Source organism: Sapajus apella, unplaced genomic scaffold (assembly GCF_009761245.1).
Source record: "Sapajus apella isolate SASKATOON/1434 unplaced genomic scaffold, GSC_monkey_1.0 scaffold24, whole genome shotgun sequence".
Classification (NCBI taxonomy): domain Eukaryota; kingdom Metazoa; phylum Chordata; class Mammalia; order Primates; family Cebidae; genus Sapajus; species Sapajus apella.
In genome coordinates this window covers 2,243,923-2,257,896 of record NW_022436964.1, presented here as the reverse complement: position 1 = coordinate 2,257,896, position 13,974 = coordinate 2,243,923, and the positions used below count along the sequence as shown (strand labels likewise).

Genomic DNA, 13,974 nt, shown 5'->3' with positions numbered 1-13,974 from the left:
TCTTCTCCATCTCTCATCCAAGTGATGCCTTCCACCATGCTAGAAGGTCCTCAACAGACATGTCCCCTCAATATTGAACTTGCCACTTGATCACGGTATATAATCCTTTCCACGTGTTTCCAGATTCAGTTTGCTGAGTTCAGCCTCCAGCACCATGAGCTAATAAATTTCTGTTCTTCATACATTACCCAGTCTCTGGATTCTGTTACAGCAACACACAATGGACTAAGACAAGTGCTGTGCTCCACAAAGTCATTCAAGTTTCTAAGTTTCTGGCAGCTCTAACATCCTCAGCTGGGAGCATAAAGGTCACTATAGGTGTTGACATTCAGTGATGATGGAGGCTGACACCTAGTCAAAGGCTTGGAAGCAATATAATTACTTGTTCAAATTCTATTGGCCAAGACTCAGGGATATAGCCATACCTAACTAGATATGGTAGGGGGGAATTTGGAAATGTAGTCTAATTTCATAGCAGGAAGAAGAGGAAATGGTTTTGATGATTAGCTGCCAGCCTGTGCCATAAGAAATTTGCAAAAGTGGGGAATTTTGAGTAAAATGTGTACAATATACACATGTATCTCCCAGGCTTCCTGAGAAAGGCAGATGTGGGAACATCTGGCCTGTTGGGGCAGACTTTCTAAAAGGCAGCTTTCTAGTTGTGATTCTTTGTACTCATTGATAGTATTTGGGTCACATTACAGCTTATGTTCTGGGAAGAGTGTGTATGGAGCATTTGGCATCAAACAAGTGCCCAGAAGACTGACACTTCTTGTTATAAATGATCACGTTGGCTTGCCATAAAACTAAGTCTTCAGTGTATTTAGTGTGAATCAGTTGCTCACAGTTAAGCTGATCATTAGTGTTCTGTATGTGCAGATCATAAATGCCAGATTCAGCAATATGAAGATAAAAACAGCAGAGATTATCCCGTCTTCCTACCTCACATTAAACAAGAAATTAAGTATTATTAATGGTAAACAAATTAAGGCTGTGCACGGTCTCTCACGCCTGTAACCCCAGCACTTTGGGAGGCCAAGGCAGGCCGATCACTTGAGGTCAGGAATTCGAGACCAGCCTGGCCAACATGGTGAAACCCCCGTCTACTAAAAATACTAAAATTAGCTGGGTGTGGTGGGATATGCCTGTAATCCCAGCTATTGGGGAGGCTAAGGCAGGAGTATCACCTGAACCCAGGAGGCAGAGGTTGCAGTGAGCCGAGATTGCACCATTGCACTCCAGCCTGGGTGACAGAGCAAGACTCCATCTCGGGGAAAAAAAAAAAAAAAAAAGAAACTAATGTTGGTTTGTGTGTGCTCTCAACCTTGAAGGTTGGTCTCCTTGGAAAGACAATGATCATAATCAAAATTATGGGTGAAAGGAATCAGGCAATGGGTGTTTTCTGGAGAAGCTGCTAGAATTTTCAAGCAATGTTTCAATACTTGGTATCCAAAGAAAGCATACTTTTGTCCTATTAAGAGTATTCCTTTATAACAATGAAAATGGCCTTGGTTCCCTTTCTGAGAGATATTTGGAACAAGCATCAGCTAAAAGTAAAGAATAGGGATGTGTGATTCCAACCAACCATCTGTTCTTTACTAATAATAACTGATATTATTAGTAAATGATAACCCATTGGCTAGAACTGTCAGGGCTGATGTCAGTGACAGACCATCCTCTGATGCCTGAATTTCAGCCAGGAGCATCCTTCTCCACTCTCACCTTGCTTATAACATTAGAGGTTGCACAGATCCAAAATATTCACTGCCATCCCTGCCACTACCCCAGTTCCCAGTAAATAATACAGTGGCCAGCAGAGGGTTAAAATCAGCTTTATTAATGGAGTGGAGAGCACAGCTGGGACCTGAGGCCTAAGCGAGGCTCCTTTCTTCTTCTTCTCTGAAGTCATGGCTCCTGAGCCCACTGGGTTGGGCCTACTGAACTTACGCACCCAGTCACAGATGGAAGCTGGAACATGGAGAGCCGAGTCCTGGCTGAGCTCACCACGGGCATGTTCTGCTGGATCTGTTTACTGCATGGAGACTGGAAGCCCAAATGCAGGTCCAAGAGAAAAGGAGAGAGAGAGAAAAGAAGCAGGAGGACAAGTAAGCAGGGACCTTCGGCACATTGTTTCCGCCCAGTAGAGAAAGATGGCCCGGAGGGACTCAAGCCCCACCAACCACAACCACCCCAGAAGTCACCCGAGGGATGGAAGGCTCTCCCCAGTAATTTTTCTCAACAGTGGGACTGTTAGTGGGAGATTCTTCCTCTATTTGGCTAAGGAGAAAATGTAGAAATAAAGCAAGCGTTTCCGCCATGCAGTGATGTTGGGTCAGGAGTTCAATGAACTGCTCAATGAGTAAGTGGCCAAGCGCCATTCTGTGTGAGTCTTTTGGGCCAGCAGATGCTATCCCAAACAAAGGCACAGGCTTGAGATGCTGGAGCCAGAACTATGGGTCCATAGGATACCTCACACTTGAATGCTAATCGCTGAATTCCTTTTCTTGCCTGCAGTCTACAGCCTGTACTTTTAAGGACTGCTGAATAAAAACCTGACACACAAGAAGCCACCACAGCTGAGGGCCAATTCTGCTTGACCGCTATTGTATTCCTACAATTAAGAGAACTTTCCCACCCCTTTTGTTTCACTCCAGGTAACACCTCTTGGTTTAACTGTCAGGTATGGAGTTGGTAGCTTTGTGCCAAAACCTAAGCGGAAGACATGTCAAGGCTACACTGGGCAGAGGGGAGAACAGAAGTGGAAACGTGAGATCCTTCCAGGGCACATAAATGCATAAGGAAATTTAATGACAAGTTTAATGACAGATGCAGCTCTCTCCCGCGCAGGACGGCACCCTTTTCTGGTCAGTGGTCATAACATATTTTTTAATTGCATTTTGGGTTTTGGGGTATATGTGAAGAACATGCAAGGTTGTTGCATAGGTACACACATGGCAGTGTGATTTGCTGTCTTCCTCCCCATCACCTATGCTATCTCTCCCCAATTCCCCACCCCACGCTGTCCCTCTACTATTTCCCCTCAACAGACCCCAGTGTGTGATGCTCCCCTCCCTGTGTCCATGTGTTCTCATTGTTCAACACCCACCTATGAGTGAGAACATATGGTGTTTGATTTTCTGTTCTTGTGTCAGTTTGCTGAGAATGATGGTTTCCAGGTTCATCCATGTCCCCACAAAGGACACAAACTCATTGTTTTTGATGGCTGCATAGTTTTCCATGGTGTATATGTGCCACATTTTCCCTGTCCAGTCTATCATTGATGGGCATTGGGTTGGTTCCAGGTCTTTGCTATTGTAAACGTGCTGCAATGAACATTCGTGTGCATGTGTCCTTATAGTAAAAGGATTTATAATCCTTTGAATATATACCCAGTAATGGGATTGCTGGGTCAAATGGAATTTCTGTTTCTAGGTCCTTGAGGAATTGCCACACTGTCTTCCACAATGGTTGAACTAATTTACACACCCACCAGCAGTGTAAAACTGTTCCTCTTTCTCCACATCTTTTCCAGCATCTGTTGTCTCCAGATTTTTTAACGATCGCCATTCTAACTGGCGTGAGATGGTATCTCAATGTAGTTTTGATTTGCATTTCTCTAATGACCAGTGGTGATGAGCATTTTTTCATATGTTTGTTCGCCTCATGTATGTCTTCTTTTGTAATGTGTCTGTTCATATCCTTTGCCCACTTTTGAATGGGCTTGTTTTTTTCTTGTAAATCTGTTTTAGTTCTTTGTAGATCCTGGATATCAGCCCTTTGTCAGATGGGTAGACTGCAAAATTTTTTTCCCATTCTGTTGATTGCCAATGTGCTCTAATGACTGTTTCTTTTGCTGTGCAGAAGCTGTGGAGTTTGATTAGGTCCCATTTGTCTATTTTGGCTTTTGTGGCCAATGCTTTTGGTGTTTTGGTCATGAAGTCCTTGCCTATGCCTACGTCCTGAATGGATTTGCCTAGATTTTCTTCTAGGGTTTTTATGATGTTAGGTCTTATGTTTAAGTCTTTAATCCATCTGGAGTTAATTTTATTGTAAGGTGTCAGGAAGGGGTCTAGTTTCTGCTTTCTGCACATGGCTAGCCAGTTTTCCCAACACCATTTATTAAACAGGGAATCCTTTCCGCATTGCTTGTTTTTGTCAGGTTTGTCAAAGATCAAGTGGTTGTAGTAGATGTGTGGTGTTGCCTCAGAGGCCTCTGTTCTGTTCCATTGGTCTATATCTCTGTTTTGGTACGAGTACCATGCTGTTTTGATTACTGTAGCCTTGTAGTATAGTTTGAAGTCTGGTAGTGTGATGCCTCCTGCTTTGTTCTTTTTGCTTAGAATTGACTTGGCTATGCGGGCTCCCTTTTGGTTCCATGTGAAGTTTAAGGTGTTTTTTCCAGTTCTGTGAAGAAGGTCATTGGTAGCTTGATGGGGATAGCGTTGAATCTGTAAATTATTTTGGGCAGTATGGCCATTTTCACGATATTGATTCTTCCTAACCACGAGCATGGAATGTTTCGCCATCTGTTTGTGTCCTCTCTTATTTCTTTGAGCAGTGGTTTGTAGTTCTCCTTGAAAAGGTCCTTTACATTCCTTGTTAGGTGTATTCCTAGGTATTTTATTCTCTTTGTAGCAATTGTGAATGGCAGTTCATTCTTGATTTGGCTCTCTTTAAGTCTGTTGTTGATGTATAGGAATGCCTGTGATTTTTGCACATCAATTTTGTATCCTGAGACATTGCTGAAGTTGCTTATCAGTTTCAGGAGTCTTGTAAATATACAATCATGTCGTCTGCAAATAGAGACAATTTGACTTCCTCCTTTCCTATTGAATACCCTTTATTTCTTTTTCTTGCCTGATTGCTCTGGCTAGAACTTCCAATACTATATTGAATAGCAGTGATGAGAGGGCATTCTTGTCTAGTGCCAGATTTCAAAAAGAATGTTTCCAGTTTTGCCTATTCAGTATATATTGGCTGTTGGTTTGTCCTAAGTAGCTTTTATTATTTTGAGATATGTTCCATCAATATCTAGTTTATTGAGGGTTTTTAGCATAAAGGGCTATTGAATTTTGTCAAAGGCCTTCTCTGCATCAATTGAGAAAATCATGTGGTTTTTGTCTTTGGTTCTGTTTATGTGCTGAATTATGTTTATAGACTTGCATATGCTGAACCAGGCTTGCATCCCTGTGATGAAGCCTACTTGATCATGGTGGATAAGCTTTTTGATGTGCTGTTGCAATCGGTTTGCCAGTATTTTATTGAAAATTTTTGCATCTATGTTCATCATAGATATTGGCCTGAAGTTTTCTTTTCTTGCTGAGTCTCTGCCAGGTTTTGGTATCAGGATGATATTGGTCTTATAAAATGATTTGTGAAGTATTCCTTCTTTTTGGATTGTTTGGAATAGTTTCAGAAGGAATGGTACCAGCTCTTCTTTGTATGTCTGGTAGAATTCGGCTGTGAACCCATCTGGACCTGCACCTTTTTTCGGTGATAGGCTCTTAATTGCTGCCTCAACCACTGCCCTTATTATTGGTCTGTTCAGGGTTTTGACTTCTTCCTGGTTTAGACTTGGGAGGATGCAAGTGTCCAGGAATTTATCTATTTCTTCCAGGTTTACTAGTTTATGTGCCTAGAGTTATAATAATCTCTGATGATGGTTTGTATTTCTGTGAAATCTGTAGTGATATCCGCTTTATCATTTTTTATTGCATCTATTTGATTATTCTCTCTTTTCTTTTTTATTAATCTGGCTACTGGTCTGTGTTTTGTTGATCTTTTCGAAAAACCAGCTCCTGGATTTATTGATTTTTTGAACGGGTTTTCGTGTCTCTATATCCTTCAGTTCTGCTCTGATCTTAGTTATTTCTTGTCTTCTGCTAGGTTTTGGGTTTTTTTGATCTTGCTTCTTTAGCTCTTTCAATTTTGACAATAGTGTGTTGATTTTAGATCTTTCTTTGCTTCTCATGTGGGCATTTATTACTGTATATTTTCCTCTAGACACTATATATTTGTCCCAGAGATTCTGGTACATAGTGTCTTCATTCTCGTTGTTTTCAAAGAACATCTTTATTTCTGCCTTCATTTCATTGTTTATTCAGTCAACATTCAAGAGCCAGTTGTTCAGTTTCCATCAAGCTGTACAGTTCTGAGTCAGTTTCTCAATTCTGAGTTCTAACTTGATGGCACTGTGGTCTGAGAGACTGTTTGTTATGATTTCTGTTCTTTTGCATTTGTTGAGGCATGATTTACTTCCAATTATGTGGTCAATTTTAGAGTAGGTGTGGTGTGGTGCTGAGAAGAATGTATATTATGTGGATTTTGGGGTGGAGAGTTCTGTAAATGTCTACTAGATTTGCTTGTTCCAGGTCGGAGTTCAAGTCCTGGATATGCTTGTTAATTTTCTGTCTCATTGATCTGTCTAATATTGACAATGGGGTGTTAAAAGTCTCCCACTATTATTGTGTGGGAGTCTAAGTCTCTTTGTAAGTCATTAAGAACTTGCTTTATGTATCTGGGTGCTTCTGTATTGGGTGTGTATATATTTAGCTCTTCTTGTTGCATCGATCCTTTTACCATTATATAATGTCCTTTTTGTCTCTTTTGATCTTTGTTGCTTTAAAGTCTATTTTATCAGAGACGAGAATTGTAACTCCTGCTTTCTTTTGCTCTCCATTTGCTTGGTAAATCTTCCTCCATCCCTTTATTTTGAGCCTTTGTGTGTCCTTACATGTGAGATGGGTGTCCTGGCTACAGCACACCAATGGGTTTTGGCTTTTTGTCCAATTTGCCAGTCTGTGTCTTTTGATTGGGGCGTTTAGCCCATTTACATTTAGGGTTAATATTGTATGTGTGAATGTGATCCTGCCATTTTGATGCTAGCTGGCTATTTTGCTCGTTAGTTGATGCAGTTTCTTCATTTTGTCAATGCTCTTTACCATTTGGTATGTTTTTGGAGTGGCTGGTACAGGTTGTTCCTTTATATGTGTAGAGCCTCTTTCAGGAGCTCTTGTAAAGCAGGCCTGGTAGTGATGAAATCTCTGAGTACTTGCTTGTTCGCAAAGGATTTTATTTTTCCTTCACTTATGAAGCTTAGTTTGGCTGGATATGGGATTCTGGGTTGAAAGTTCTTTTCTTTAAGGATGTTGAATATTGGCCCCCACTCTCTTCTGTCTTGTAGGGTTTCTGCTGAGAGATCTGCTGGGAGTCTGATGGGCTTCCCTTTGTGGGTAACCTGACCTTTATCTCTGGCTGCCCTTAGCATTTCATCCTTCATTTCAACCCTAGTGAATCTGACGATTATGTGCCTTGGGTTTGCTCTTCTTGAGGAATATCTTTGTGGTGTTCTCTGTGTTTCCTGCACTTGAATATTGGCCTGCCTTGCTAGGTTGGGGAAGTTTTCCTGGATAATATCCTGAAGAGTATTTTCCAGCTTGGATTCATTCTTTCTATCACATTCAGGTACACCCTACAAACGTAGATTCGTTCTTTTCACATTGTCCCATATTTCTTGGAAACTGTGTTCATTCCTTTTTACCCTTTTTTCTCTAATCTTCCTTCTCATTTTATTTCATTGAGCTTTGACCTCTGATATCCTTTCTTCTGCTTGTTCAATTCGGCTGTTGAAACTTGTGTATGCTTCGTGAAGTTCTTGTGCTGTGTTTTTCAGCTCCATCAGTTCACTTATATTCCTCCCTAAGTTGTTTATTCTCGTTAGCATTTCATGAAATCTCTTTTCAATGTTCTTAGTTTCTTTGCATTGGGTTAGAACATGTTCTTTTAGCTCAGCAAAGTTTATTACCCACCTTCTGAAGCCTGTTTCTGTCAATTCATCACACTCGTTCTCCATCCAGCCTTGTTCCCTTGCTGGTGAGGAGTTGTGATCCCTTGTAGGAGGAGAGGCGTTCTGGTTGGGTGTTTTCATCTGTTTTGTGCTGGTTTCTTCCCATCTTTGTGGATTTATCCACCTGTTGTCTTTGTAGTTGTTGGCTTTCCGATTGGGTCTCTGAGTGGACGTCCAGTTTGTTGATGATGAAGCTATTCCTTTCTGTTTCTTAGTTTCCTTCTAACATTCAGGCCCCTCTTCTGTAGGACTCCTGAGGTCCACTTCAGGCCCTTTTTGCCTGGGGATCACCTGCAGCAGCTGCAGAACCATAAGGGTTGCTGCCAGTTTCTTCCTCTGCTTTCTTTGTCCCAGAAGGATACCCACCCGATGTCAGGCTGAGCTCTCCTTTATGAGGTGACTCTTTGGATATACGGGGGTCAGGGAGCTGCTTGAGGAGACCGTCTGTCCTTTATAGGAGCTCAAGTGCTGAGCTGTGAGCTCCATTTTTCATTCAGAGCTGCTGGCCAGGTATGTTTAAGTCTGCTGCAGCAGAACTCATAAATCCCTTTTTGTTTTTTCCCAGGTGCTCTGTCCTTAGGAGTTAGGGCTTTATTTATAAGTTTCTGTCATGCTGCTGCCTTTTTTCAGGGCTCCCCTGCCCAGTGAGGAGGCAGCCTAGTCACTGTCTGCCTGCAGAGGCTTTGCTGAGCTGCTGTGGGATCTGCCCAGCTGCTGTGTGAACTTTCCTGCAGTCCTTTTTATACGGGTATAGTTAGAGCTGCCTCGGTAATGGCGGCTCACCTCTGTAATGGTTGACTCTCTCTGTAATGGCAGACTGCCTTGGCAATGGCGGCCCTCCTCTGTAATGGTGGACTACCCCCATAGTCGTGGACTGGCTCGGTTATGACGGACGCTCCTCCCCCACAGAGCTGGACCATCCCAGGTTCAGCTGTGGTTGCTGTGAAACTCTCAGTCCAGAGCGTTTCAGATTGCTGTTTCTTTGTGGGGTTGGGACCAGCCAAGTGTGATCACCTGGCTCACTGCCTCAGACCCCCTTTTTTTTTTTTCAGTTGAACAGGCGACTCTGTCTCCCAGGTGTTCCAGTCACCTGTTGAAAAGGTGCCAGGATCCGTGTGATTTCCTGTGCGGCGACCCACTGTGCAGGCTGAAACAGCCGCACTGAGATTCATGGCGCTTTTTTGCCTGGGAATCTCCTGGCCTGGCTCCCTGTTTCAGTCCCCTTTTTTATCAGTTGAATGAGCCACTCTGTCTCTCAGGAGGTCCAATCACCAGCTAAAATGGTGCCTGGACCCATGTTTTTTGTGTGAAGATCCATGCACTGGCCAAAACAGCCGTGCTGGCAACCTGTGGGGCTTCTCTGCCTGGGAATTTCCTCATCTGTGGGCAATAAAAATCTGTCTGGAAATGCGGCGACCACTCACCCTCTGCGCTTTCACTGGGAACGGCAATCCTGAGCTGCTCCTAATCGGCCATCTTCAACATATTAATTTCTAGCACTTTGAAATCCATGCTCCTGTCAGAATACCCCTCTTCTATTTTTTCTGTGCTTTTCTATTTCTCTGGTTAACTAACTTAATATCATGAATTAGATCAATGTTTCTTTTATGTTTGAGCACATTTCCAATGCTAGTATTCCTGCTTTGGGCCTGGATGACTTTTGCAATGGGTTAATCATCTAATCCATTACTTTGATTTTTTTAAAATACTATCACCATTATATGTTGACCTCATTTCACGATCCTAGAAGGAATCCTTTCATGGTTTCCTGAATATACAACCTTACTTTACAACTATACAACCTGACTATACAACTTTACTTTAAATAAAACTGAATGATTGCAAAAAATTTTACCCCAGAGTCTTTTTATTAGGGATTCCTGCTACCATATTAACATATAAAACAGTCTGGATGTTGACATAGAAATGCAAATTTCACTATACAAAGATAAGGCTCCAATCACAGTAACATGGCCCCCATATCTCTAGTATTTCAATGAAATGAACTCATTGTGAATTCACCCCGTTTTGTTTAGAAATATTAGACAAACCACAAAATAAATTCCAAATACATAACATTTTACAATACTGTTCAAGCACAGACAAATACATACTTTACCTACATTGTTTTCATGATCCAACTTACATTAGCACTAAAGGCAAGAATGTGTGTGTATATGTATTTGCCATATAAGTGTATGTGTGTGTGTATATATATATCCACAAATGAATATACAGTGGCATTCATGGAACATTTAACCCTTTCAGGCTGTGGGTATTACCCACCATAGTATCCGGGAGGGAAAAGAAACAATAATATGTCACAAATTATTCAATTGGGGCAAAATAAACACATTTATGAAGAACATATATGTTGTGTCCATTCAAAGACACACATATATACAGATTCATATATAAAAACACACATACCAATAATATGGAATATACATATACTCGCACACTTGCTTTAAACTCTGTATCTCACTATATTATATACTGTCCGTCTCTGGAAGCAGTCTTTTCCTCATTCAATTCAGGCAACTGGTGACTATCTTCTAATACAACTTAAATGGATATTTCTAAAAGGCTCTAATTCTATGCCAAACAGATGGCATTTCAAGATTCTGGTTTAACTTTTGATGGCTGTTTAAATTCAGCAGACCCTATTCTGTCAGCTTCTTCACTTAAAAACATTTCTATTCAACAATGAAGTTTCCACCTAAGAGAAAAGAGATATTAGCTGGAAATGTTAAAATAATATATTTATCACTCCTTAATATAAATCTGTATGTTTGGATTACATGTGATATTTATCCTATTTTTCAAGCATTTTACAATGGAAAATATATTATTTCCATAATTTAAAAAATACTATATATTTTTTGAAAGAGTGAGGGCCAGATGATTTGTCATAGTTAGAACGTCAGAGAAAATTATATGATGCATGATCAGAAGGGGACTAATTTTGTGCAGACCACACTGAAGTTCCCTTATGTTAGAAAGGCTGACTTAGAAGTCTTATAAGAAAAGGAGAAAAATACAAATTTCAATTTCAAAGCTAGCCATCCGCAAGTTCCAAAATAAATTGTTGAGGGTTTCAGTCACAGAAAATATATTTCTATATCAGTATCAAATTTCAGGCAGTAAACAATCTTTATTGAAAAGCAAAATCACTGAAAGCACACAAAAAAGGAAACCCTTCAAACTTAATGGCAAATATATACTGTCATTTGCTCAACTTCAGGCTTCATGAACTGACTTTCAAAACTTATTTCCAAAATTAAATGTCCAATGAAGCATTCAGAGCTCCACTGAGTGAGTGGAACTGGAATGCCCAATTTAGAAATCATGCTAATGATAGGGTTGGAGGTCATTAGTTAGATTACAAGTGGGCCCTATATCTTTGTACATTAAGGCAGTGGAATGTTTTCAATCCACAGAGAAGCTGTATACTCCATGCCATAAGCTCTAGACTCTTTTCTTTCTCCCACATAACACAATATCAGTGGGTAGTCTGCATGAGAAGGCATCAGTATCTGGCTGATGGTGCAATGCTCTAATGCCTTTACTGATACCATTAAATCCTTTGATTAAATCCTTTCAATCATAGATTTAATGGTATCAAGGAAGGTACTAGAGCATTGGTCCCCTCTACAGTCTGGTTAGGGAGTCATGTCACTACTTTACCCAGAATGAATTGGTATATCATCTGATGAGCCCTCTCCAGTTTCTCTACGGAAGTCAGATCTTAACGGGGAAAGGAAAGGAAAGGAAATGACCACCACAAAGCATGATCATGGACATGTATCAAAAAGCCATTCATTTTCTCTCTCTCTCTCTCCCTCACACACACACATACACACACACACACACACTCACATACAAGCACTATTTTGTAGTTTCTTCTATAGAATCACAACAAATGGCATAAAGAATCAAAATATTTACCTTAAAGTTACTCCACTTTTATTTCGATCCACTTAAGCATCTTCACGTTAACTCAGACAGCGAGTACACTGCCCTCCACATCATCGAACGCTGGCATCACCATCACTTTCATAAAATAGACCATTTGCCTGCCATTATTTGCCTGCCAGCCTCACCAGAACTCTTTTTTGCCTCTTTTCATTTCTCCAGTTCCTATCTGCTTTCACTCTTGGGTTAATGTACACTGATACGCAACTGACCGGCACATCTTTTACCTTTTTCCTTTAAAGTCTCACTTTCTTTTTAAAACATCTGCTTCCCCAGCCAAAATATATGGACAGAATATAAATGAAAATAACAAGTCCTCTTGTCTAAATACTTTGAAAATTGGACCACCCTGTGTCCACTTGATCCTCTCAGTTTCTACATCCTCCAGTTCCATCCTCTGTTTTAGCAGCTTACTCACTATAGTGTCTTTCTACCCATTTTATATCTCCTATGCAGATCATAACAAATCATGGTATTGTTCAGCCAAAACATATTTTTTAAAAACAAAGCCAAAACATTAAAAAATTTCTGATATACCTTTTGTGCATTAGTCTTACAATCTGTACATGTAAATAACTCCAGAAGGCTTCTTTTTTTTTTTTTTTGCTAAAAATTTACCAAAATAGTTTGAACACATAAAAATATTTTTAAAAAAACAAAACCAAAAACCCAGCATAAATTTAGTTGTATAGGCATTGGTTAGAGGACACTGTTTGCACTAAGGATTATATTCAACAACTTTCTTTTGGGTTTTTACTAAAATTCTGATTCTGAACCTTATAGCCTATAATAGTGCCAACTATCAGAGATGGGAAAATCTAATTCAGTCCAATGTATTATGTATAATGATATAACAGATAAAGGGTATGTCTATACTATAATGAAAAATAAACATATTTTTGGTTATTTAAAGACCATTTCCTAACCTATAAATAAAATAACTGTATTTGATTTAAACTTACTTAAGTGCAGTGAATTATGGAAAGCTAACTTAAAGGTTTGAATAGTCAATTATGGGTAAGGAACAGCTGTTAGCCCCGTGACCCTTCAGAACCAGGCATTTACTGAAAAAAAAAAAGTCACTAGCATTGAATATAGCCCTTAGTCATGTGAGAGATTAACTTCATGAGCAACCCAGCATGTAGAGGATGAGGTGGACTTTCCCAGCCACCCACTCCTTGAGGGGACAGTAGTATTCATAGTGAAACTGCTCAAACTCTGGTGTTTGGCGGATTTCGCATAAGAAGGAGAGATCAATACCTGACTCCAAAAGGAGGAGGAGCAGGGGAAATACAAAAAGCAGCAGTCCCAGGCCCACCACAAGGAGCCTGGAAAAACTCTTGACCAGTGGGTTCACCCGAATATGGCCAGTCAGAATGTCATAGCTCCATGACAAAGCACGGCGAGCCTCCTTCAGCTCCTCTTCTTCAGCAATCAAAAAGGCATTTTCATCTACTTCCAGATCCTCAAATGAATCTGTGTCTTCTCTTTCCAACTCAAGTCTGGATGGACAGTCAAAGAGCATGTCAATCTCATCGTCGTCCACAGGGGTGGGGAGCAGGCTGGCACTTGGGTTGTACACTAGTTCAGAGATGGTTAAGGGCTCTTCTTTGATTTTATCTTCCTCTTCACTAGGGGGATCTTCATACTCCCGGGCTGCCTTCACTGGGGAGCTGGAGATCAAGGGAGCAGAAATGTTGTCCTCTTTAGGCAATGGAACACCTGTAAAGAGACATTTTATTTTCTAAAAATTTCAGATTTTCCTACAAAAATCTGTAGGAAGAAACAGAAAAAGAAAACTAATGGCATTCAAGCAATCTATGAAATTATTTGGTGGTATCCTAACTTTTAACAAAGTCCTACTATAGTAAAAGATACTGTACCATAAGTTCAAAGGTGAACATGCTAATCGCAAACTAACCAACCAACACTTCTCAAACGGTTAGCAATATTTAAAACATTCAGGTGTGCAATTTTGATCTGCAAACCTCTAACGTTGTTCATGTTTGCAATAATAAAATGACAATAAATCACTATTATTATGAGCAGTGTTTTTTAGAGGTCAATACTATCACCCAATATATTATAGTAAAACTACATAATCTGTCATTCAATGATAATCTACTTATTATTCTGCCTTCTAGTCTTCATTT

At 40.3% G+C, this 13,974-nt stretch overlaps 1 protein-coding gene across 6 annotated transcripts in view; it reads right to left on the bottom strand.

Annotated features, from left to right (window-relative positions):
- Positions 1–1,816: 1,816 nt before the first annotated feature.
- The window catches only part of FRMD3 (FERM domain containing 3), a 363,027-nt gene continuing 350,869 nt past the window's right edge, over positions 1,817–13,974 (bottom strand). For 5 of the 6 annotated variants that reach the window (XM_032290836.1, XM_032290835.1, XM_032290838.1 and 2 more), the window contains one exon: positions 9,551–13,543. In XM_032290836.1, coding sequence (XP_032146727.1) covers positions 12,945–13,543 — 599 coding nt within the window. In that variant the 3' untranslated portion in view covers positions 9,551–12,944. Of the gene's footprint in view, positions 2,044–9,550; positions 13,544–13,974 lie in introns of those variants that run through there. The other variant, XM_032290837.1, reaches the window with a different exon arrangement.